Source organism: Salmo trutta, chromosome 29, assembly GCF_901001165.1.
Source record: "Salmo trutta chromosome 29, fSalTru1.1, whole genome shotgun sequence".
Taxonomy (NCBI): domain Eukaryota; kingdom Metazoa; phylum Chordata; class Actinopteri; order Salmoniformes; family Salmonidae; genus Salmo; species Salmo trutta.
The window spans coordinates 25,662,937-25,686,852 of record NC_042985.1 but is presented as its reverse complement, the minus strand read 5'-3'; the positions used below and the strand labels follow the sequence as shown (position 1 = coordinate 25,686,852).

At 45.3% G+C, this 23,916-nt stretch overlaps 1 protein-coding gene across 6 annotated transcripts in view; it reads right to left on the bottom strand.

The window, feature by feature from the left end:
- Positions 1–23,916, bottom strand: part of LOC115167234 (transcription factor 12) — a 93,385-nt gene that overhangs the window by 36,678 nt on the left and 32,791 nt on the right. For all 6 annotated transcript variants that reach the window (XM_029721434.1, XM_029721435.1, XM_029721436.1 and 3 more), the window contains exon 6: positions 5,410–5,474. In XM_029721434.1, the coding sequence (XP_029577294.1) occupies positions 5,410–5,474 (65 nt within the window). The remainder of the gene's footprint in view (positions 1–5,409; positions 5,475–23,916) is intronic.

The window sequence follows — 23,916 nt, the reverse complement described above, 5'->3', positions numbered from 1 at the left end:
AAAAGCTGAAATATATCATTCTCTCAACTATAATTCTGACATTTCACATTCTTAAAATAATATGGTGATCCTAACTGACCTAAAACAGGGACTTTTTATTGGGAATAAATGTCAGGAATTGTGAAAAACTGAGTTTAAATGTATTTGGCTAAGGTGTATGTAAACTTCCGACTTCAACTGTAGGTCAGAGGGAGGGCTATGACCTTGGTCAATGGCCCCAAAAATGTTCATCATCATTATTATTATCTGGATTCCCTGGGTATTTCACCTACTATAAATACAAAATATACTGCTCAAAAAAATAAAGGGAACACTTAAACAACACAATGTAACTCCAAGTCAATCACACTTCTGTGAAATCAAACTGTCCACTTAGGAAGCAACACTGATTGACAATAAATTTCACATGCTGTTGTGCAAATGGAATAGACAACAGGTGGAAATTATAGGCAATAAGCAAGACACCCCCAATAAAGGAGTGGTTCTGCAGGTGGAGACCACAGACCACTTCTCAGTTCCTATGCTTCCTGGCTGATGTTTTGGTCACTTTTGAATGCTGGCGGTGCTTTCACTCTAGTGGTAGCATGAGACGGAGTCTACAACCCACATAAGTGGCTCAGGTAGTGCAGCTCATCCAGGATGCCACATCAATGCGACCTGTGGCAAGAAGGTTTGCTGTGTCTGTCAGCGAAGTTTCCAGATCATGGAGGCGCTACCAGGAGACAGGCCAGTACATCAGGAGACGTTGAGGAGGCCGTAGGAGGGCAACAACCCAGCAGCAGGACCGCTACCTCCGCCTTTGTGCAAGGAGAAGCACTGCCAGAGCCCTGCAAAATGACCTCCAGCAGGCCACAAATGTGCATGTGTCTGCTCAAACGGTCAGAAACAGACTCCATAAGGGTGGTATGAGGGCCCGACTTCCACAGGTGGGGGTTGTGCTTACAGCCCAACACCGTGCAGGACGTTTGGCATTTGCCAGAGAACACCAAGATTGGCAAATTCGCCACTGGTGCCCTGTGCTCTTCACAGATGAAAGCAGGTTCACACTGAGCACATGTGACATACGTGACAGAGTCTGGAGACGCCGTGGAGAACGTTCTGCTGCCTGCAACATCCTCCAGCATGACCGGGTTGGCGGTGGGTCAGTCATGGTGTGGGGTGGCATTTCTTTGGGGGGCGCACAGCCCTCCATGTGCTCCCCAGAGGTAGCCTGACTGCCATTAGGTACCGAGATGAGATCCTCAGACCCCTTGTGAGACCATATGCTGGTGCGGTTGGCTCTGGGTTCCTCCTAATGCAAGACAATGCTAGACCTCATGTGGCTGGAGTGTGTCAGCAGTTCCTGCAAGAGGAAGGCATTGATGCTATGGACTGGCCCGCCCGTTCCCCAGACCTGAATCCAATTGAGCACATCTGGGACATCATGTCTCGCTCCATCCACCAATGCCACATTGCACCACAGACTGTCCAGGAGTTGGCGGATGCTTTAGTCCAGGTCTGGGAGGAGATCCCTCAGGAGACCATCCGCCACCTCATCAGGAGCATGCCCAGGCGTTGTAGGGAGGTCATACAGGCACGTGGAGGCCATACACACTACTGAGCCTCATTTTGACTTGTTTTAAGGACATTACATCAAAGTTGGATCAGCCTGTAGTGTGGTTTTCCACTTTAATTTTGAGTGTGACTCCAAATCCAGACCTCCATGGGTTGATAAATTGGATTTCCATTGATTATTTTTGTGTGATTTTGTTGTCAGCACATTCAACTATGTAAAGAAAAAAGTATTTAATAAGATTATTTATTTCATTCAGATCTAGGATGTGTTGTTTAAGTGTTCCCTTTATTTTTTTGAGCAGTGTATTTCCCCCAAATCAAAACCCCTCACAATAACGCCAAAATGGCAGTGAGGTGGTATTTTAAAAATACCATAGATTCTGATTTTAACAGATTGGAATGAAGGCCATCAAGTCCTGTGAAAATCAAGTTTGCCACTGCTTTACTGCAGTAGAAATGAAGGGAGAAGCAGGCTCTGCAAACTGACAACCTGTCACAGAGGCCACTGCATTGACATTGACATGGCACAACAGACCAGACCAGACTCACTTCTGCTGCCTTTGTTCAATGATATTGAATCCTTCCAGCTATATTAGCTGGTGTTTCTTTTATAGAAACTACTGCATGGAACAAAAACCATTCAAGAGCCACAAGAGGTCAGATGAAATACCAATTACCATGTAATCTACAGTACACATAGTAAAGCATAGGAAACTCCAGCGAGGCGAGGGTTTATTGGTTGTTGATTACATAGATCTTCAAATCATCAGAATCCTATTTAAAGATGACAGAAAATGTTATGCTTTCATGAAACTAAACCCATATCTTTGATATTCTGGAGAGAAAAAAAGAGACTATTGAGACGAAGAAGAAAACAGACAGAGAATTGAGTGAAATTGAGTTTAACAGCCAAGGCTTGTTCTGTTCTGTAGTCAATGTGTGACTGTCTAAGGAGAAGGAGAAAATGTCCTCCCCTAGTACTCCAATAACACACTTGCATCAAATGACATTGCAGTCAATCATGTTGTTAAACCCAATACCTGACACAAGACTTTATTATGTCAAGAATTTCCTGAATCACAGGGCTTACTGCCCAAGCCTCTTCACATCTCAATGATCATCTCCACTGTGAAATGTCACGCAGATTTGAGGAGATAATGGGAGTCGTCTGTCAACTGCATCCTGTCACTTTAATCAGGGTAATCTGTCTCGCAGGAGGCACACAGGAGCTACCTGCGGAACAGAGCGCTGCTGCCGCCACGGCAACACAGCAACCCGGCAACCTGCCAACCCCTCTCGCTCCCTCTTTCTCCCACTCTCTCTTCCCTGTTCTCCTACTTTCTCCCCCCACACCCCAGCCCTGTTCATTACCTCATCCCACTGGGGACACAGGCCCAACTCAACATGGGCACACAGAACAGTATGCCCGTACTCCCAGTGAGAGAGGGATGATATGCTGAAGGCCTTCAATTAAATCAGATTTCCTGCTATTATGATCAAGGCAGAATAACACCTTACCATACCACAAAGACAATGAGTGGATACATTGGGATCTTTTTCTTTTACTGGTGTGCAGATAACAACTATCCAAAAAGATGGAGCCAGAAGGTTAAAAACACGGGTTGATTATGGTGAGACCGACATGTTCTGTGTAAAAAAGGAACAGTGGAATAAGGGGCCACAGCTGGCTACAACACTCTGAATATCTAACCCAATAAGACATGGGGACTTCTTCATCACGTTCAAATGATGCAATAATCCGTTGCTGAGCGAGGCAATTTGCTTAGACTTGACAAGCCCACAACTGATGGTCTGTTTGGCAGATATCTGGCGCTATTACGGTAGTTTCCAAAAACCAACCTCTTAATAGATTGATTGTTTGTTTCGAATTTCCATTCTTGGTCCTCCGAGAAGAAAATACAATGTTACCTTTTATTAGGTTAGTGTGGATGGATTATGAAATCTCCAGCATATGGGGGTTGTGAACATTCAGGCTGCTCATTAATGGATGGATTATGAAATCTCCAGCATATGGGGGTTGTGAACATTCAGGCTGCTCATTAATGGATGGATTATGAAATCTCCAGCATATGGGGGTTGTGAACATTCAGGCTGCTCATTAATGGATGGATTATGAAATCTCCAGCATATGGGGGTAGTGAACATTCAGGCTGCTCATTAATGGATGGATTATGAAATCTCCAGCATATAGGGGTAGTGAACATTCAGGCTGCTCATTAATGGATGGATTATTAAATCTCCAGCATATGGGGGTAGTGAACATTCCGGCTGCTCATTAAAAGATAAACAATGCCTGATAATCTTTGTACCTGAGATGTTTTGCTCATGCGTGATTCGGCTGGGCAAGATTCAGCGGTGGAGCCCTGTCGATAATCACTAGAAGGGTTACACAATATTAATAACGTCTTTTCCAGCCAGCATTCTTCCTACATTCTCTAAAGAATGAAATTACTTTTTTGGTCTTCCTGTTTTTTTTCTAGGACCAGACAAACTGAATCTCTGCCAGCCTCAGATCTCAGCAGCTGCAGGCCTGCATCAATTCCCCAGTTCCCACACAAAAGGTCTGAACTGGCATTCCATCTCCAAAAGCTCTTTTATGAATGAGTAAATGAGCTTTCAACTCACATCAGCTATATTTTCACTGTGTCTGACTGGAAGCACAGACCTCTGTATGACCGCATAGTTGTTAGTAGTAATGTGTACAGTGTGTACAGTGAGGGAATAGAGAGGTGAAGGGTTCTACTCTGACACATGATTAGCTTGGGGTTAAACGAGTGTGTTAACAAGTGAGTCAATGAGGTCAGAGGCTCCCTTGATCTTTGGGTTAAGCCAAAAGAGGTGGTCTCTATCTTTTAAAGACATCTTTCAGACGTAGCCCTAAACCTAATCTTAAAGTCCAGACTCACAAACCCCTAATCCCAATATCATTGACCATAACGTGGAATATAAACGCTCAGTACTGGGAACAGTGGAGGGTGGAGCAGACCCTGATGGAAGCCATTTTCCGTGGAACTTCTCCTACTGGTCTCACAGCCAGGGCAGAGGGAAAGGAAATACAGAGATACTCGAGATAGAGTGGGCAGAGTCCGAAAAACAGTGAGTGAGAGCGAAAGAGGAGAACAGAGAGAAGAATGAATGAGGGAGAGAAAGAGGAGGAAAGAGAGAGAATATGAGAACTCTCCCCATTGACTTGCTGACGTCAGACCGAGAGAGAGAGAGAGAGAGCTGTGGCTTGTGCACACAATCAGTCCTTTGTGTTGAACATCTGTGTGGCTGTGAGAGGGGATCTGGGCTGAGCTTGGCTGTGCTCACTGACCCTGGCTTAATGGAGGTGCTGAAAGTGGTGTTTCTCTGTGGTTTCGGGCTGCCCCTGCTAGACTACACAGGGCACGGAGAAACTCCTCAGCCCAGGCAGCGAAGACCTGAGGACACTCCACTGTAATCACTCACTCATTATCTAAGCCTCCACACCTCAGAATATTCTCATGAGCTTTCTTGTTCGCTTCATAAACCATCTCCGGTGCAAACATTCCTTTTCACTCTAATTATACTAACAACAAAGGCATTTTATCTGATGAGCTGGACATGCCAATTAGTTTTAACAATGTATTGAGAATGCCCAAACAAGGAGAAATAAACAAGCAGAGTTCACCACACTATATTTACACTATAGTCATTTAGCAGATGCGCTTATCCAGCGCGACTTACAGTAGTGAGTGCATACATTTTCTTAGTAGTACCTGGTGTGAATTGAACCCACAACCCTGGTGTTACAAGCGCCATGCTCTACCAACAGAGCCACACTAAGTAGTAAATAGCAGATATCAAACTTACCTGGCAGCCAGACACGCCAGGCTCTCTCCCATAGGCTGGAAATTGAGCCCTCTCTGCTGATTTACCTGTGGAGACAGAACATTTTAGACAAAAACCATTGACACCACATCATGGTCTAGAAATCCTTGTTCTTATTCATTGTGTCTTGAAATGACAAGGTAATATCCTAATTCACTTTCACACTTATACCGGTCACATATGATGCCACACATTAGGACATAAACCACTGCTCCATATCATAATGCAGATCTGTACAAAATGTTATTTAGAATACGTATTCCTTAAGCTATAAGAGATCCTCCTAGACAGAGTTGCTCCATCAGTGTCACACAGTCTCTCTCAGCACTCCTCCTGAGAGAGACGCTTCCAGGCAGCCGTCAGGAAAACAAATAAAACACACGACACACAACGCACATGAATCATGCTCCTCACAATATACTAAACTCAGCAGTTTTACTCCGGCGGAAAAAAACAAGAGATTCCTACAAGAAAATGATAAACAACTTTAACCACATCGTACATTATTTTTGTCAGACTTTCAAACATTGCAAGCACCAGACGCAGGACTGGAACAACATTGGGTTTACTCTGGGGAAAAGGTAGATATTCTAGTGAGTTTAAAACTTGCATAGCCAGGAGATTCTGTTACGCTCTGACTGAACAGAACATCATACTGGCATGCCCAGGTGAACAGAGGCACATGTTGGAGGATTCACATCTCTGAGTATTGCTGCGGGGCACAGTCGTACTGCAACTGCACACAGTCTCCAGAGAGCTAGAGAGGAAGCTGCCGAAATCAGGTAAGGTGGTTTAACTGACAACGCTGCTTCCCTTTCAGTAGCAACACAACTCATTTGATATGATATAACATTTCTAGGTTAGCTCTCTCACAAAGGAAGGAGCATTTAGTTGTGGGTTAACTACATACCCTGAGCCACCGCAGAGGGAGAGAACATCTGTCTTAGCTGACTAAAAAGGTTATACCTGTTGTTTTTTTTTTACATTTCCTGAGCTGCACCTCAGCCTCAGCATGGTTTGGTCTCCATCAGTATCACTTAGTCCCTCTGTCTCTCTCCTCGTGCCCACAGTGAAATATTCATCCCCAGCATGTGTTTTGTCACACACCCACCCTGTCCACCGTGAATAATTGATGGCTGAGTGTTATTGTTTCTCAGGAAAACTTCCTCTCTCTCCAGGTCTGGCCCTACCTAAATACCTACCTACCTGTCAGGGAGAGAGGTAGCTAGCTAGTGGCCAGGCAGGCAGCTCCCCTGAACCTCTGGAGCACAACCCAGCCAAGCCAAGCGTTGTAACATGCCCAGGGACCTGAGCACAGTCAACAGCTCTGCAATTCAGTCCAAACCGAGGGGAAAACATCCCTGAGGAACCCAACGGTAAACAGGCATTTAACTGTTTAGCGTGCCGCCACGCATGATCACACAGCGCTAAGAGCGCAGCATTGGTAAACAAAGAGATGTTCCCATTCTGATGTCACTGCACTTACCAGCACACCCTTGTGTTTACCACAGCAACATGTGCAGATACAGAGGATGATAACAATACTGAGATATAGATACATTTATTTTGAGATAGATATATCTATATATATACACACAGTTGAAGTTGGGAGTTTACATACACTTAGGTTGGAGTCATTTTTAAAACTCGTTTTTCAACCACTCCACAAGTGTCTTGTTAACAAACTATAGTTATGGCAAGTCGGTTAGGACATCTACTTTGTGCATGACACACGTAATGTTTCCAACAATTGTTTACAGACAGATTATTTAACTTATAATTCACTGTATCACAATTCCAGTGGGTCAGAGGTTTACATACACTAATTGACATCATTTGAGTCTGAGCTCAACTTCCTGACTGATGTCTTGAGATGTTGCTTCAATATATCCACATAATTTTCCTCCCTCATGATGCCATCTATTTTGTGAAGTGCACCAGTCCCTCCTGCAGCAAAGCACCCCCACAACATGATGCTGCCACCCCCGTGCTTCACAGTTGGGATGGTGTTCTTCGGCTTGCAAACCTCCCCCTTTTCCCTCCAAACATAACGATGGTCATTATGGCCAAACAGTTCTAATTTTGTTTCATCAGACCAGAGGACATTTCTCAAAAAAATACAATCTTTGTCCCCATGTGCAGTTGCAAACCGTAGTCTGCCTTTTTTATGGCGGTTTTGGAGCAATGGCTTCTTCCTTGCTGAGCGGCCTTTCAGGTTATGTCGATATAGGACTCGTTTTACTGTGGATGTAGATACTTTTGTACCTGTTTCCTCCAGTATCTTCAAGGTCCTTTGCTGTTGTTCTGGGATTGATTTGCACTTTTCACACCAAAGTATGTTCATCTCGTTGAGACAGAACGCGTCTCCTTCCTGAGCGGTATGATGGCTGCATGGTCCCATGGTGTTTATACTTGCGTACTATTGTTTGTACAGATGAACGTGGTACCTTCAGGCATTTGGAAATTGCTCCCAAGGATGAACCAGACTTGTTGAGGTCTACAATTTTATTTCTGGTCTCTTGGCTGATTTCTTTAGATTTTCCCATGATGTCAAGCAAAGAGGCACTGAGTTTGAAGGTTGGCCTTGAAATACATCCACAGGTACACCTCCAATTGACTCAAATTATGTCAATTAGCCTATCAGAAGCTTCTAAAGCCATGACATCATTTTCTGGAATTTTCCAAGTTGTTAAAAGGCACAGTCAACTTAGTGTATGTAAATTTCTGACCCACTGTCTTAAACAATTGTTGGAAAAATTACTTGTGTCATGCACAAAGTAGATGTCCTAACCGACTTGCCAAAACTATAGTTTGTTAACAAGACATTTGTGGACTGGTTGAAAAACGAGTTTTAATGACTCCAACCTAAGTGTATGTAAACTTCCGACTTCAACTGTATATATATTTATATAAAATGTATTAATATTTTAGATGTGTATAAGATGTGTGCTACTACACTGTAAATAAATCCACAGCATGTGTTTTTATATTTAAGGGGGAGGACAAGACAAAATACTAAAGTCTGTACATCAAAAGGAAAACCCTAAAAAACAGCGATGATTCAAATGCTAACCATTATATTAATTGTTTTTGACTGTTTTAAATATAATGCCACACGGTATATTTTGGGGTGAGGTTGTACATTCTCATAGGCAAAAATGCTTTCAGTGGGTAATGTAGAAACCTTTCAGTGGATCATGTAGAAACCTTTAAGAATGTTCCAGTTTGAAAGAAAGAACAGGGTGTCAAAGAGAAGCTTCTGTAGAAGATCCATAGGTGCTCTAGAAAACAATGGGGGCTCGCTCATAACATACAGTCATCTACATGATGAAAGCCTCCAAAAAGGAATATGGGGGAGAAAAAGTGTCTTGGAATGTCAAATATCAACAATGTAAGACAGCCCAGCTATTGCAATTGCAATTTGTTTAAGTGTTACTGGCGAGTGTTTGTGCCAAGCAGGCTGCTGGCTGCGACGCGTATGTTTGAGGAACCGGTGCCAGCTAGCGCAGCTGTGAGGCCACTGCCCCACCCCCGTCGCCCACCCACCCCAACCCTCACTCACCCTCCACACCCCCCACTCTCTCCTCCATGAGCAAAATGAGTCACCCGGAGGAGAAGGATGCAGTGGGCAGTGGCGAGGGGAAGGGCCAAGTGGGAGTGTGGCTAGAGATTAACTTCAGGATCTGGTGTAGAGGTCACTGATTAACAGTGTTCTGGGCTCGGCTCGCCTGCCTTGCTGCCTGCCTGATGCGGATGCTCCTCTAACCCTTGTTTTATCTAATCACATCCTCCATCTCTCCTTAGCACTGCTAGAGGAGTGACAGGCTAGAGGGGCTCTGTGATCAATAACCTGCCTGGCCCAGCACTCCCCTCTGTCTCCCCCTGCCTGTCCCCCTGGAAGCCACCAGCAGGCACTTCCCCTCCGTAATAGGACACATCCTACATTATAGAAACCCTCTGACTGGGATGATTAATGGAGCCAAATCATCACACTTAAGAGCAGAGCGCATGTGGAGTGTGATGTGTTGGTCGAGGACACAGTACAAGACCTGGGAGAGAGACTCTCACATGCCAGTGGCTGAGGGGAGGCAGACAGCCAGGGCAGGATCACTGTGCTTTGATTGTAGAGGGCACTGCTGCTGCTGCTGCTGCTGCTGCTGCTACCACCGAGACTGCTAACTCAGCCATTTAGAAACTTGGTTGAAGGAAACTTGGCTCAAGAAAAACCCAAGGAAGTTTTCTACAATACTTTAACAAAAGACGCCTAACAGAAAAGTAAAAGGTAGACTGGCTAGCGTTCCATCAAAGAGCACCTAAAGTCTATGGCCTGGCTGTCTTGCCATGAAAGTTAATCCAGGAAAACATCAGAATGAATAGCAATTTACAGCTAATAGGTACATTCAAGGGTATCACTCAATGTTTGTTAAACCACTAATCATGTGAAGTGATGGAGAAGTTGATCACAGGTCTGGTGGATGTGTGTTCAAGATGCTGAAGCAGTGAAGAACAAGTGATGATAAATCAGGTGGAACAGATTGGCACTTAGGTTTTTCTTCTAGAGCCGAGCGAGCACCCAAATTAGCCCGACAAATACACCCTCATCACAACACAGCGCTCCCCTCTGTCTCTAGCAGACATAACTCAATCTGAGGAGAATAGGTCCCCGTAATAACCTATATTTACAGAGCCAGAACATGACTCGAGCCATTAAATCTTAATTCTCTTTTATGAAGCACTGAAGTCTGAAACAAGACCTCATCCATCAAAGCCCACTAACGTTGTGAGCGAAAAGAGGAACGAAAACCATGAGAACAAGGGACCAATTTCACCAGAGGAGTCGCAGGCCTGACACTTTCCAGGGCATTAGCCATGCTGTTTATTATCTCCCCAAGCAGGCCTGTCCTATCACAGCCAGCCTGGCATTCACAATAGCAGCGCTAATATCATTATTACAAGATTTGTTCTGAGCAGGTGCAGTCGGTCCACAGAAAGCAATATTCTCTCCAACTGTTTCATTTTTTGATTCTTGTCTGTGACAGTTTGTATTTTGTATTTTTTTAATACATTTTTGTACTTCCCTAGACTACAGTGTGTGTTGATGGATAGGATGGTAAGTAAATTCATCATTCTGCTAGCGAGGAAGAAGCCCGGGCTGTCCAGGTGTCCATCAAGAACAGTGTTGACACCGGCGCAGACGCAATCCCCTAGACACATGATGCAAAAACAACAAGAATAAACCAGCTTAATAACAGCCATCACAGCAGATGATCTAAATATAAATGAAGTCCACTTTGTCAGACACCTTGGATAGTACTGTGGCTCCTTGCCAAATCAATAGCAATGATGACACCGGCTCAATATGAAAATCAATTTGAACGGAAAAAGGCTTCCTTCAATTCTGGCATACGACTGTCTGAATGTATACGTATCACAATATACATTTGGCATTTTGAATGGCCATTATGATTATGATCGCCTAAAATTGAAAACAGTTTTGACATTGAATGCAATGCAATAGAGGAGTTGTGAATCATTATGTTGAACAGTTACCATCAATACCAAAAATAGAACAGATATGTCTATGCTAGTGTGCAGCAGTCGAGAAATTGATTTGCCCTCCACCCTACAATTCAACCTTACTGAATTGAATGACTTGCTTAGGGTATAATGAGTGAGTGAGGTATAAACAGCATCTGCAACATGAAATATTGAAATGAAATTGGGATGCAGCTCAGAGACCTCAGAATGAAGGTGTTGTGAGGAGTCATTCACAGTATGGCTCCCTATTGATTGGAGCATGGCGGTGCTGTGCAGCACGCCTTGTTTTGATACTCTGGGAGGTAGTGAACTAAGCATCTCTAGGGATCAATTCAAAACCCCAGCCACAAAAACAGCCAATTAGTGAGCTCTGCTCCGCTCTGCTCTGCTCCGCTCTACAGCATCTCCGATGCATTCCTACCAAGGGCCTCTTTGTTTTTCTACCCTGAGACCCCTCGACTCGCCTCGCTGGTAAGGAAGGCACGGACCAAATAAAACAAACACACAACACAGAATCAAATCAAAGTTTATAGGTCGTGTACACAGATTTGCAGATGTTATCACAGGTGCAGTGAAATGCTTATGTTTCTAGCTCCAAAAGTGCAGTAATACCTAGCAACAAAACAGTATACATAATCAAAATGTAAATATCAGAACAAGCTATATCTGAACATAAATATAAACATATATACACTGAGTGTATAAAACATTAGGAACACCTTCCTGATATTGAGTTGCAGCTCCCCTTTTGCCCTCAGAACAGCCACAATTCGTCGGGGCATGGACTCTACAAGGTGTCGAAAGCGTTCCACAGGAATGCTGGCCTGTGTTGACAACAATACTTCCCACAGTTGTGTCAAGTTGGCTGGATGTCCCTTGGGTGGTAGACAATTCTTGATACACACAGGAAACTGTGTAGATTGAAAAACACAGCAGCGTTGCAGTTCTTGACACACTCAAACAGGTGTGCCTGGCACCTACTACCATACCCTGTTCAAAGGCACTTAAATCTTTGTCTCGCCCATTCACCCTCTAAATGGCACATATACACAATCCATGTCTCAATTGTCTCAAGGCTTAAAGGTCCTTCTTTAACCTGTCTCCTCCCCTTCATCTACACTGATTGAAGTGGATTTAACAAATGACATCAATAAGGGATCATAGCTTTCACCTGGAATCACCTGGTCAGTCTATGTCATTGAAAGAGCAGGTGTTCCTGTGTTGTACACTCAGTGTATATACACTACATGACCAAATGTATGTGGACACCTGCTCGTCGAACATCTCATTCCTAAATAATGGGCATTAATATGGAGTTGGTCCCCCCTTTGCTACTATCACAGCCTCCACTCTTCTGGGAAGGCTTTCCACTAAATGTTGGAACATCTCTGCGGGGACTTGCTTCCATTCAGCCACAAGAGCATTAGTAAGGTCGGTCAGGCCTGGCTCGCAGTTGTCATTCCAATTCATCCCAAGGGTGTTCGATGGGGTTGAGGTCTTGGCTCTGTGCAGGCCAGTCAAGTTCATTCAACACCAATCTCGACAAACCATTTCTGTATGGACCTCGCTTTGTGCACAGCGGCATTGTCATGCTGAAACAGGAAAGGGCCTTCCCCAAACTGTTGCCACAAAGTTGGAAGCACAGAATCGTCTAGAATGTCATTGTATGCTGTAGATTTCCCTTCACTGGAACTAAGGAGCCTGAACCATGAAAAACAGGCCCAGACCATTATTCCTCCTCCACCAAACTTTACAGTTGGCAATATGCATCTGACAGGTAGAGCTATCCTGGCATCCAGTAAACCCATTCGTCTGTCGGACTGCCAGATACTAAAGCGTGATTCATCACTCCAGAGAATGCGTTTCCACTGCTCCAGATTCCAATGGCGGTGAGCTTTACACCATTCCAGCCGACGCTTAGCATTGCGCATGGTGATCTTAGGCTTGTGTGCGGCTGCTCTGCAATAGAAAACCATTTCATGAAGCTCCCCTTGAACAGTAATTGTGCTGACGTTGCTTCCAGAGGCAGTTTGGAACTCGGTAGTTGATTGTTGCAACCGAGGACAGACAATTTCAACGCACTACATGCTTCAGCACTCAGCAGTCCCGTTCTGTGAGCTTGTGTGGCCTACCACTTTGCGGCTTAGCCGTTGTTGCTCCTAGACATTTCCACTTCAAAATAACAGCACTTACAGTTGACCGGGGCAGCTCTAGTAGAGCAGAAATTTGACGAACTGACTTGGAAAAGTGGCATCCTATGACGGTGTCACGTTGAAAGTCACTGAGCACTTCAGTAAGGCCATTCTACTGCCAATATTTGTCTATGGAGATTCCATGGCTGTGTGCTCAATTTTATACACCTGTCAGCAACGGGTGTGGCTGAAATAGCCGAATCCACTAATTTGAAGGGGTGTCCACATACTTTTGTATATAGTGTATATATATAAATGGTGTGTATATACAATATGGACAGAATATGAATAGAAAAGGTGTGTACAGCAGTAGTTATATAGGATGAGCCATGACTAGAATACAGTATATACATATAAAGTGGGTAAAACAGTGTGTAAACATGAGGAAATAGAGGGTAATGCTAAAGCCAAATTAATAGATCATACATCTGTTCCCCCCTCTTTCTTTCCAGTGTGTGCTGTGCCTGTGAAGTAGCCCAACCCATGCTCCTGTCCCTGCTTTAGGAGTGCTAGCCAAGAACCTCATCGCAATCCATTATCGCTGTCAAGTTAATGTTCCATGTTGAGCCATATGGCAGGGCTAACACACGCAATAAAATACATTCCTTCAACTTGTTACAATCAGCACTTTCAGCTGTCCAAAAAACAAACAACAGATTTACATGCTGACCACACCGCTCACTTCACGTGCACGAACGTTGCAAAATAAATGTAAACATACATGTTATTCAATTATTGCACCCACACTGCTCGTGCGCGCCAAAGAGCGTCTGTTTTGCCAAGCGCTAAAATAGAAGTCAGTTCTATTTGTGATGCTAAACGTGGTGCAAGTCCTGCCTCTCCCATCTCCTCATTGGTTTATAGAAGCAGATACCCATGTGCCATCTCCTCATTGGTTATACCCACGTGGGTAATTGAAATATGAACTGAGTTCAGTCGGTCGTCGTGGTAACTATGAAAGTTAGATGCCAATTGCCATATCAAGTCTAAAGAAGAAAAAGCCTGGAAGGAGGAGAGATGACTAGAAATGATTTGGTTGACCATTTTATGTGTGGATTAATTGTCGGAGTAGAGGACCTTGTGCATATCAGGTAAAATAACAACTCAACGTTTATATCCCAGGACAAATTAGCTAGCAACTGCAAGCTAGCTAGCTAAATTGCCATAAATGTTTAATGCTTTTCGACCTGTCCCCAAATTAATATAATTGGTTCAGAGTTTGTTTTGATATTTCAACATGCGTATTGTGATCGCATTTGGTGTGGGGGGACAAAATCAAATTGTGCACATAGCAAGGGCGCACGGCCGGTTTGGGTACGGTGTTATTGTGTTTGCTGCATTTTCTGTTGATATTCATGACAAAAACAGGAAAGCCAACAGGAAAAGAGAGAGACAGGGGGTGAAGAAGGGGTGGACTCAGGGACCTACAGTGGGAAAGTAAAACATAGGAAATTGATTTTAAACCACGTACTACAGAGCAGCTCCATTTCCACCCTGATATTCTACACTAACCCTGTAGTGGAAAGTTCTGGTATCTTTGGAAACCTTGACATAAAGCACTGCATTGGGCATGCTCAGTAGCTCCCAAACACAATCCACTGGCAGGCGCGACATTACAGCCGTGAACAAAGCAGCACACCCACTCACTGGTTTCCCCGGCTTTTAAAATGGAGCCTTTTGTTTCCTTCTCTCAAGTGTTTGTGTACATCCATCCTGTTGCAGGCTTTTGATGTATTCGCCAGGTTGTGTTTGACAGTAAATAAAAGCTGTGCTGTGAGCTGGGCTGGGGTTGTGGAGAGGTCAGCAGGGTGGTAAGGGTAGTACATCAGCCCCTCCTCCCTCTCTGATGTAGCAGTCAGTGCCCACAGCCCAGCCAGCCCAGTCCAGCTACCAGCAAGGCAGAGTCCCACACTGGGGGCACAATAAAGCTCTGGGGAAACAACTCTCTCTTCCCACCCTGAGCTCAGCATCAATTTCTGTTAATTACAGCCTTGTCAGCAGCAGCATTATTCAAACAGCCAACGCAAAATGTTAATGAGTTCTTTTGCATATTTATTTTTTCCTTTGTTGAAATGTCATTGATTATTACGTTCTACGATGATGAATGCCTTCGCTGATGTGCTCTGATATGTAATTAGTCATTAGGTGGAATGAATAGATCAATTAAAAGAGAGGGACCGGGATTAAGAACAATCAGAATCAAACGAGGAGGAATCTAAGTAGAGCAAAATGAAACAGACTTGTTAAGGTGAGTCATGCTCGACAAAATGAAAAGGCTCTCTTTTAACAGCAAAGACAAGCTTCCTCCATCTCTCTCAAGTTCAGGATGGGAGGAGCATGAAATGGTTTTTAATCATGACAAGGACTCTAAATATTCAGCTGGATCAAAGACAACCTTCATTATAACACACAGCTTTTAGCCTTGAAGTATGCCTTTCAAAATGAAGTACTACTGGCCCTCTGACTACCTAGAGACAGAAGGGATTTGATTCCCCTGGTGGTCTGTTTCTGTGTATAAGAGGAGAGGTGGATTTCCTGATTATATTTATCCCAAATACCCCCAACCCCCACCACACAGGATAATCAGACAAGAAGCTTGGTCTATTTGATTTTTCCGCGTTGGTAAAAAGCAAAAAGGGGAGGGGGAAATGTTTTCGTTTGGCCTTTCCCGTTTTCGGAGCCTCACTATCCTCCAGCCAGTGCTTGCTATTCACAGGATGAAAAAAAATGCATTACTGCAGACCAGATGGGAACATTCCACATGACCAAACCAATCAATCACCTTGGTGGGACGCAGGTGCGACACAGCCGTGCTGCAACACACCATTTCACAGTCTATCGGGCACAAACACATGGCCACCAATCAATGGCACCCCGAGGACCCGCGAGAAGGGGGTGCCTCCCCAGCTCTACCGGTTCATGGCTGATGACTTCATAATCACGCATCCATTCTCTCAGCGCAGGAGGGCCATGAGCTACCTAACAACCTCTCCCACCACGTGGTTCACACTGATGCTGTGATGGAGGCCACCACAGTAGGGTCACTAACACACACGTAGTCACACCCCTATCAGACATGCACATGTGAGACGGCCATGTTCGGGCAACAGGAGCATTGAGGGAAAAACAAGAATACATTTAATAAGCCATGGAAAAGGAGGGAGGGGAATTCTTGCATGTCCCTGGATGGATATTATAATACAGTCAGTGTACCACATCAAAGTGTGTGTGTGTGGATGGCTGGTATTAGATGCCAGGCAACTGTTAAACAATGAGACATCAGAGGATCAGAGATGAAGGGCCAGGAAGGACAACACAGGTTAGGAAGTTTGATCCGGCTCTTAGTCACGAAGCAGTTTGGGCATATTCCCTTTCACAGAAATTCCAGAGACCCAAATGTCCAAGGTCCAACAGAACAACCCAAAAACTAAACAGCCATATAGAGAGGGTGGTCAAATGGGACCAGTCCTTTGATAATTGTTTCAGAGCTGTGTGTATTTATTTATGTTTGTATATGTGTGTGTGTGTGTGTGTGTGTGTGTGTGTGCGTGCGTGCGTGCGTGCGTGCGTGTGTGTGTGTGTGGTAGGCATTTAAGAGGTCTCAGTTAAATTCTCTGAGTTGACTAAGCATTTAATTCCCCACCTCCATCTCCCTGGCAGCAGCAGGGGGGCTCCAACAGGGGCTGAGAGAGGTGGATAGAAGGAGAGGGGGATGAGGGGAGGAGGGGGATAGAAGGAGAGGGGGAGGAGGGGGATAGAAGGGGAGAAGGAGGAGGGGGATAGAAGGAGAGGGGGAGGAGGGGAGGAGGGGGATAGAAGGAGAGGGGGAGGAGGGGGATAGAAGGAGAGGGGGAGGAGGGGATAGAAGGAGAGGGGGAGGAGGGGATAGAAGGAGAGGGGGAGGAGGTAGATAGAAGGGGAGAAGGAGGAGGGGGATAGAAGGAGAGGGGGAGGAGGGGAGGAGGGGATAGAAGGAGAGGGGGAGGAAGGGATAGAAGGAGAGGGGGAGGAAGGGATAGAAGGGGAGGAGGGGATAGAAGGAGAGGGGAGGGGGATAGAAGGAGAGGGGGAGGAGGGGAGGATGTGGATAGAAGGAGAGGGGGAGGAGTGGGATAGAAGGGGATAGAAGGAGAGGGGGAGGAGTGGGATAGAAGGGGATAGAAGGAGAGGAGGGGGATAGAAGGAGAGGGGGAGGAGGGGATAGAAGGAGAGGGGGAGGAGGGGGATAGAAGGAGAGGGGGAGGAGGGGGATAGAAGGAGAGGGGGAGGAGGGGAGGAGGTGGATAGAAGGAGAGGGGGAGGAGGGGGATAGAAGGAGAGGGGGAGGAGGGGAGGCTGAGCTTGGGCAGGGGAAACAGGGGAAACAGGGGACATTCTGACAGACATTCAGCCAGCTCTCTGTGAGGGCTCTAATTGAATCACAGGTCAGGTGTGGCAGAGTTTACGCTATTTCATGCTTTTTAGTGTTTTAGCATGCGCTTAGTGTTTGCTCCAGTTCCCCTGTTTCAGTGGCTAAATGAAACCTACAGAGAGAACAGATAGATGCAAGGTTAGAGCTCATGTAGGTGGATGATCATTTATATAGAAGACAACCTTTCATGTACAGTTAATGAAACATAACAAAGGTGAGTACACAATGACAAAGGGAATGGAACCAGATCTGTTCCCAGGTAAATATAAATGTTCCAGCTGAAACAGAGGATTAATATCTCATTAAGCCACAGCGCCCCGGGCTAGGACGGGAAACAATGAATAAAATAAGATATATGTGTAATGAAAGATTTAATATGGATGAACAGGGACAAAGTGGGGGGGATTGGTGTGTGTGTGCTCAGTGGAGGTGTGTGTGTGTGCGTGCTCTTTGCCAAACCCTGCAGGTTGGATTATATTACACAGGCAGGGTAATGACGCTGTGGATTCCCTATGTATCCTGGGAGGAGAGGGGATTGCGCTACCCTGCTCCTGGGACAAGCACGTCTGAAAACTAACACGATTACATTGATTCATTTGCTACATTCATTTCTCTCCATGAATTGGATCCATGGGGGAATGGGGATGGATATTTTTAGGGGAGGCTGTGGCGGGCGCTGCGTTTGCCACCTGAGGTCCCTGGGCCAGGTGTGTGTGGTATGTGTATGGTATGTGTGGAGTGTGTAGTATGTGTGTGGACTGGAGTGTGAGAGGGCCGGAGAAGTGCACCTGCATGGCTCTGTAAGAGTACAGGGCACAGACACACAACTGGCCCCACCACTCTAAACATGACTGCCAGAGTCGCCCGCCTGTCCGGAGCTGCCAGAGTCGCCCGCCTGTCCGGAGCTGCCAGAGTCGCCCGCCTGTCCGGAGCTGCCAGAGTCGCCCGCCTGTCCGGAGCTGCCAGAGTCGCCCGCCTGTCCGGAGCTGCCAGAGTCGCCCGCCTCATTTCATAAAGTCCTATGAATTGAATTGGGTTGACTCATCCCAACAAGGCCTTAAAGGCAGAGGTTTATGAATGGCTGTGTGATCACACTGTCAGTCTGGGTTATGGGGACAAAGTCAATTATTCCTGCTAGACTCCTTGAAGAAACAACTATAGCGCAGCCTGTATGCTCTCAAGGCTATATCTGCAAACTCAGAAGGACAGTGCCAATGACAGTGCCAGCAATACAGTGCCGTGAAAAAGTATTTGCCCCGTTTCTGATTTTCTCGATTTTTCCATATTTTTGATACTGAATGTTATCAGATCTTCAACCAAACCCTAATATTACATAAAGTGAACCTGAGTTTACAAATGGTGGTATTGTGATGGTTTGGGATGCTTTGCTGCCTCAGGACCTGGACGACTTGCCTTAATAGAAGGAACCATGAATTCTACTCTGTATCAGATAATTTTACAGGAGAATGTCAGGCCATCCGTCTGTGAGCTGAAGCTGAAGAGCAGCTGGGTCATGCAGCAAGACAATGATCCAAAACACACAATCAAGTCTATATGAAAATGACTAAAAAGCAACCAATTTCAAGTTAGTCCCAATTGAGATGTTGTGGCAGGACTTGAAACGAGCAGTTCGTGCTTGAAAACCCACAAATGTTGCTGAGTTACAGCAGTTCTGTGTGTAAGAGTGGGCCAAAATTCCTCCACAGCGACATGAGAGACTGATCAACAACTATAGGAAGCGTTTAGTTGGAGTCATTGCAACTAAAAGTGGCACAACCAGTTATTGAGTGTAAGGGGGCAATTCATTTTTCACACAGGGGCATTGGGTGTTGCAAAACTTTGTTTATGAAAGAAATGAAATAAGTTTGTAATTGTTGTATTATTTGTTCACTCAGGTTCCCTTTATCTAATATTAGGTTTTTGTTGAAGATCTGATAACATTCAGTACCAAAAATATGCAAAAGTTGAGAACATTAGAAAGTTGCAAATACTTTTTTACAGCATTGTATCTCATGTAGAAATATAGCATCTCATCAAACTTTAAAGGGCCAATCTGGAGTTCAAACAATGGCCACATCACCACTTGTTATGGTTCAAGCTGAGGCTTGAAAAATATAACCACTCTCACATTCATAGACAGAGCTATGGAGGCAAGGACTGACTAGCCATGAGATCAAAATGATAGTTTTAACCATGTTTTAAAGCAATACAGTTTTTGTTTACATTAACTTTGTTTACAAACATATTATTTTGGATATGATGTATGTAGCATCTCCGGATTGGCCCTTTAAGGAAGATCACCTCAGTAAAAAGTTCTCAAGGCTGGTCTCCCTGAATAGTGAAGAGCCATCCCAAGCTGTACCTAAAAAAGCCATTGTTGATGCTTTGTGTAAAACTGCCTAGCCTTGCCCTTTCATGGAATCAAAGGACATGTGAAACCTCAGACTACCTCAACTCACGCAACACTGAGTCACAGAGAGCTCAGTGCAGTACTTCAGCGTTACAACTCTGGTACTGAACTGGCTGGACATGAAGCATGGCAAGACTCTCCATCAGGGAACAAGATAGAGCACAATGCCAGAGACCGGCAGACGGACAGACACATTCCAACAGATATATGGAGGTACAGTAGCCAACAGTGTGTCTGTGATTGAGATTCAGTGCAGTAGTGGAGTCAGGAGACTTGAGCTGTTCCACTGGCAGCATTCCTTCCTAAAGAATCATTGCCCTTCAACTTTGTGTTTTCATTTAACAATCACTAACATTTTTATTGGCATCAGCTGCCAGCTAGTGTAAGGGGAGAGTAAATCTACAAGAGAGAGAAAGGGGACAGAGAGAGAGAAAAAGGGAAAGGAGGGAGAAAGAAAGGGAGAGAGGATATGAGGGATAAAGAGGGGCGTGGTGGGGGAGGGGAGCAAACAAAGGGGGCTAAGGGAGGGAGAAGGGAGGGAAAGGGATGTGGTCGAGAAAAGAGAGTGTGACATGGACAAAGTACAGCGAGATGAAGAAAAGAGAGAGAGAGAGAGAGAAAGAGAGAGGGAGAGAGAGAGAGAGAGAGAGAGAGAAAGAGAGAGAGAATGCCTAGTCTCTGCTAAAAGTATGGATGCTTTCCAATAGTGATTGTAGGCAGATTCTTTAGATGTGTGTATAAAGGGATTGGCTGAATGCTGGCAGCTCATGATTCAGTCGTCAAACCCTAGTAAGACACTGCCTCCACTATTCTGAAAATCCTTCCTTGCTGTAGATGCGGTATCTCACATTTGAGCAATGCACCAAGCTACGCTTTTTGATGTGTCATTTAGCATTACAGAGATTTCTATGGAAATAGGCTTGCTTGACTTTAGGTGGGCTTTACAGGAGTGGGTTGGCTTTGTCACCAAGGGAAACAGCAGACACAAGGTAGAGGAGTCGTGGAAAAGACAGGATGTGAATTACTGAACAATCAAACGCCCATATATTTCATGAAACGGGAATGAAAAGAAGAGCTGGTTTTACTGAATGCTTATAATCCACAGTCAAACCAACACCAGAAATATTTCACTATGATGTACAGTATGCTGTGCTGTCAGAATCAGTAGAGGTGAGGTGACTATCATGTACAATATGATACAATATTCCATGCAGTGGAAGAGGATGATATTTCCAGATGTTCCTGGACTGATTGGCTGGACCTGTAATTACTGTCATCGCCCCTCCGCTGCTGCAGCTGCCCCTCAGGGACCTGTTACATCACCTCACCTCTCCCCTGGCCCTCCTTCTTGGACAGGTAGCCCCCTCTGCAGCTGGGCAACGCCTCACTGGCAGCACTGGGCCCAGGGCCTGAGGAGGGCAGGGACCAGGAGGTGGTGAGTGGGGCGGGGAGGGGAGGGGGCGTGGGGGGATGTGGGGGCGCGGGATGGAGGAGAGGGATTTGTGCCCTTTCAGCTCGTCTTCAGCTCTTCACGCTCCACTGAGCACAGTAACAGATAAGCGCACCCTGCAGCTCTGCATAATGACCGGCTACATCCACTAGACTACAGCGCACCACACCTCCTCTCCCCTCGCCTCCCCTCTCCTCCCTCTCCTCCCTCTTTCTTTCTCCTCCTCTGCTGGCCTGACACATAGAATAACACCAGACACATTCAAAGATGCCCAGAAAAACAACCCACAAAAAAAATGTATTCACCTATTGTTTAGTAACCCAGTAAACAAATCACAAGTAGCAATACATATGCTTAAAATGGTTGCAGAAATGTGCTCTCACTGTGCTAAGGCCTTGTGCCTTCACACAAGAGTAGATTCATTACAAACCAGTCTTCTCTCCTCATGTGGTACCAAACCAGTATTCTCTCATTATGTGGTACCAAACCAGTCTTCTCTCCTCATGTGGTACCAAACCAGTCTTCTCTCATTATGTGGTACCAAACCAGTCTTCTCTCATAATGTGGTACCAAACCAGTCTTCTCTCATTATGTGGTACCAAACCAGTCTTCTCTCATAATGTGGTACCAAACCAGTCTTCTCTCATCATGTGGTACCAAACCAGTCTTCTCTCATCATGTGGTACCAAACCTGGCTTCTCTCCTCATGTGGTACCAAACCAGTCTTCTCTCCTCATGTGGTACCAAACCAGTCTTCTCTCATTATGTGGTACCAAACCAGTCTTCTCTCATAATGTGGTACCAAACCAGTCTTCTCTCATCATGTGGTACCAAACCAGTCTTCTCTCATCATGTGGTACCAAACCTGGCTTCTCTCCTCATGCGGTACCAAACCAGTGGAGCAGACAAAGGGATAATATCATCTATTCCATCTCTAGTTCAGTTGAGCTAACAGCGAGTGTGGTTAAAGGACCAACCACCACAATCACTCACAGTCCTTAATGATCTACTGTGACTCACACCTGTGAGTACAGCCTACCATCTGTGTGTGTGTGTGTGTGTGTGTGTGTGTCTCCACACTCCAAAGGCATACCAGTGCCCCCACCTCCTCTACCGCGGAGGCTGCAGAGGGTGGGCAAATTTGAGCGTAACCAGGAGAAATAGAGAAGAGAGAGAGAGAGAGAGACAGAGAGAGGAGGGGTGCGCAATCAGAGAAAAGGGGGGGTGCAGGCAGAAGCGAGTGAGTGACAGACGGAGGAGAGGAGAGGGAGCAACCTTGGCAGCACCTGTGACCCACAATGCAGAAGTACCCGGGTGAACACCTGAGCAGCACCTGGCCGCAATCACAGCCTGGGTCGGGGGAGGGGCCCTCACGGGACAGAACACGAGCACACCGACACCTGCACCAGTTAAACACGCTCGGGATGCTAGCGCCATGTGGGATTTGGCTCTCCATGATAAGCCTTAAGGAACAATTAAAAACAAAAAGGAGAAAGAGACACTACCTAGGCACTGAGAGAGATTGATTTTCCCCCCACTGCACAAAAGGCAGGGAGAATACATCTTGGCGCTGTCATGGCCCCTCTTATGCACATAACCCTAGGCAACAAAATGCTCTGAACACTTTGCATTGTCACTAAACGACTGCATCATTTCATTTCCTGGAAACCCATTACGTTTCATAAAAAGGAGATGAAAAACAGATGAGAACAATTCTTCTGTGCACGGAGAATTCATTTAGCAGAAAGCAGAGGGAGAAGAGAGGAGAGAGAGGAGGGCTAACTGCAGAACACTCTGCAGGCTGGCAATGAGGATGCAAATCTCAGAAACTAGTGCTGCATGGGCTCCACAATTATTTCCTGGTGACAGCAAGCTTTAATTACCCAGATAAGGCAAGCAGCACAAACTATTCTTGGACACTGTTAAATTTAAACTGTGTGATATTCATCTGTTCCAAGGATACTGAGCAATGCTGCTTTTAAAAAAGGTGTACTTTCATCCACATTGAAATTGTTGTATGAAAAGCACTGATGCACTTGGATACATGGTCACAGTGGTCTTGGACACACTAACAGGGGTTGGCTGGCCTTCAAGGACAGATTGTGATTTAAACTCTGTCTTCACTGCTCTCCTCTCGTCCATCTATCAACAGCGAAAGCATGTCAGTCTGTGGACTTTTCCTGAGCCTATACACAGACTTTAAGACTGGTCCAAGGCCTGGCTGCTTTTTATGTTGTGTAGCTATGGAGAAGGCCTCACATTTTCAATAAAGGAGACTGTGGAACCAAGTCTCCACATATTCTGGCCTGAAAACTAAAAAGCACTTTCCTCCAGAGAGTTATTTGAAGAAAAAAAAATGAATCGACATAGAGAAAACACTTTCTATGAAAAGAAAAAGTGTCTTTCATCTGTTACAGATCAATTAGGGTTAGGAGTCCAAAGTATTTGGTGACGGTCCCAGTGGTATCAGATGGAAACCCAGTAACCA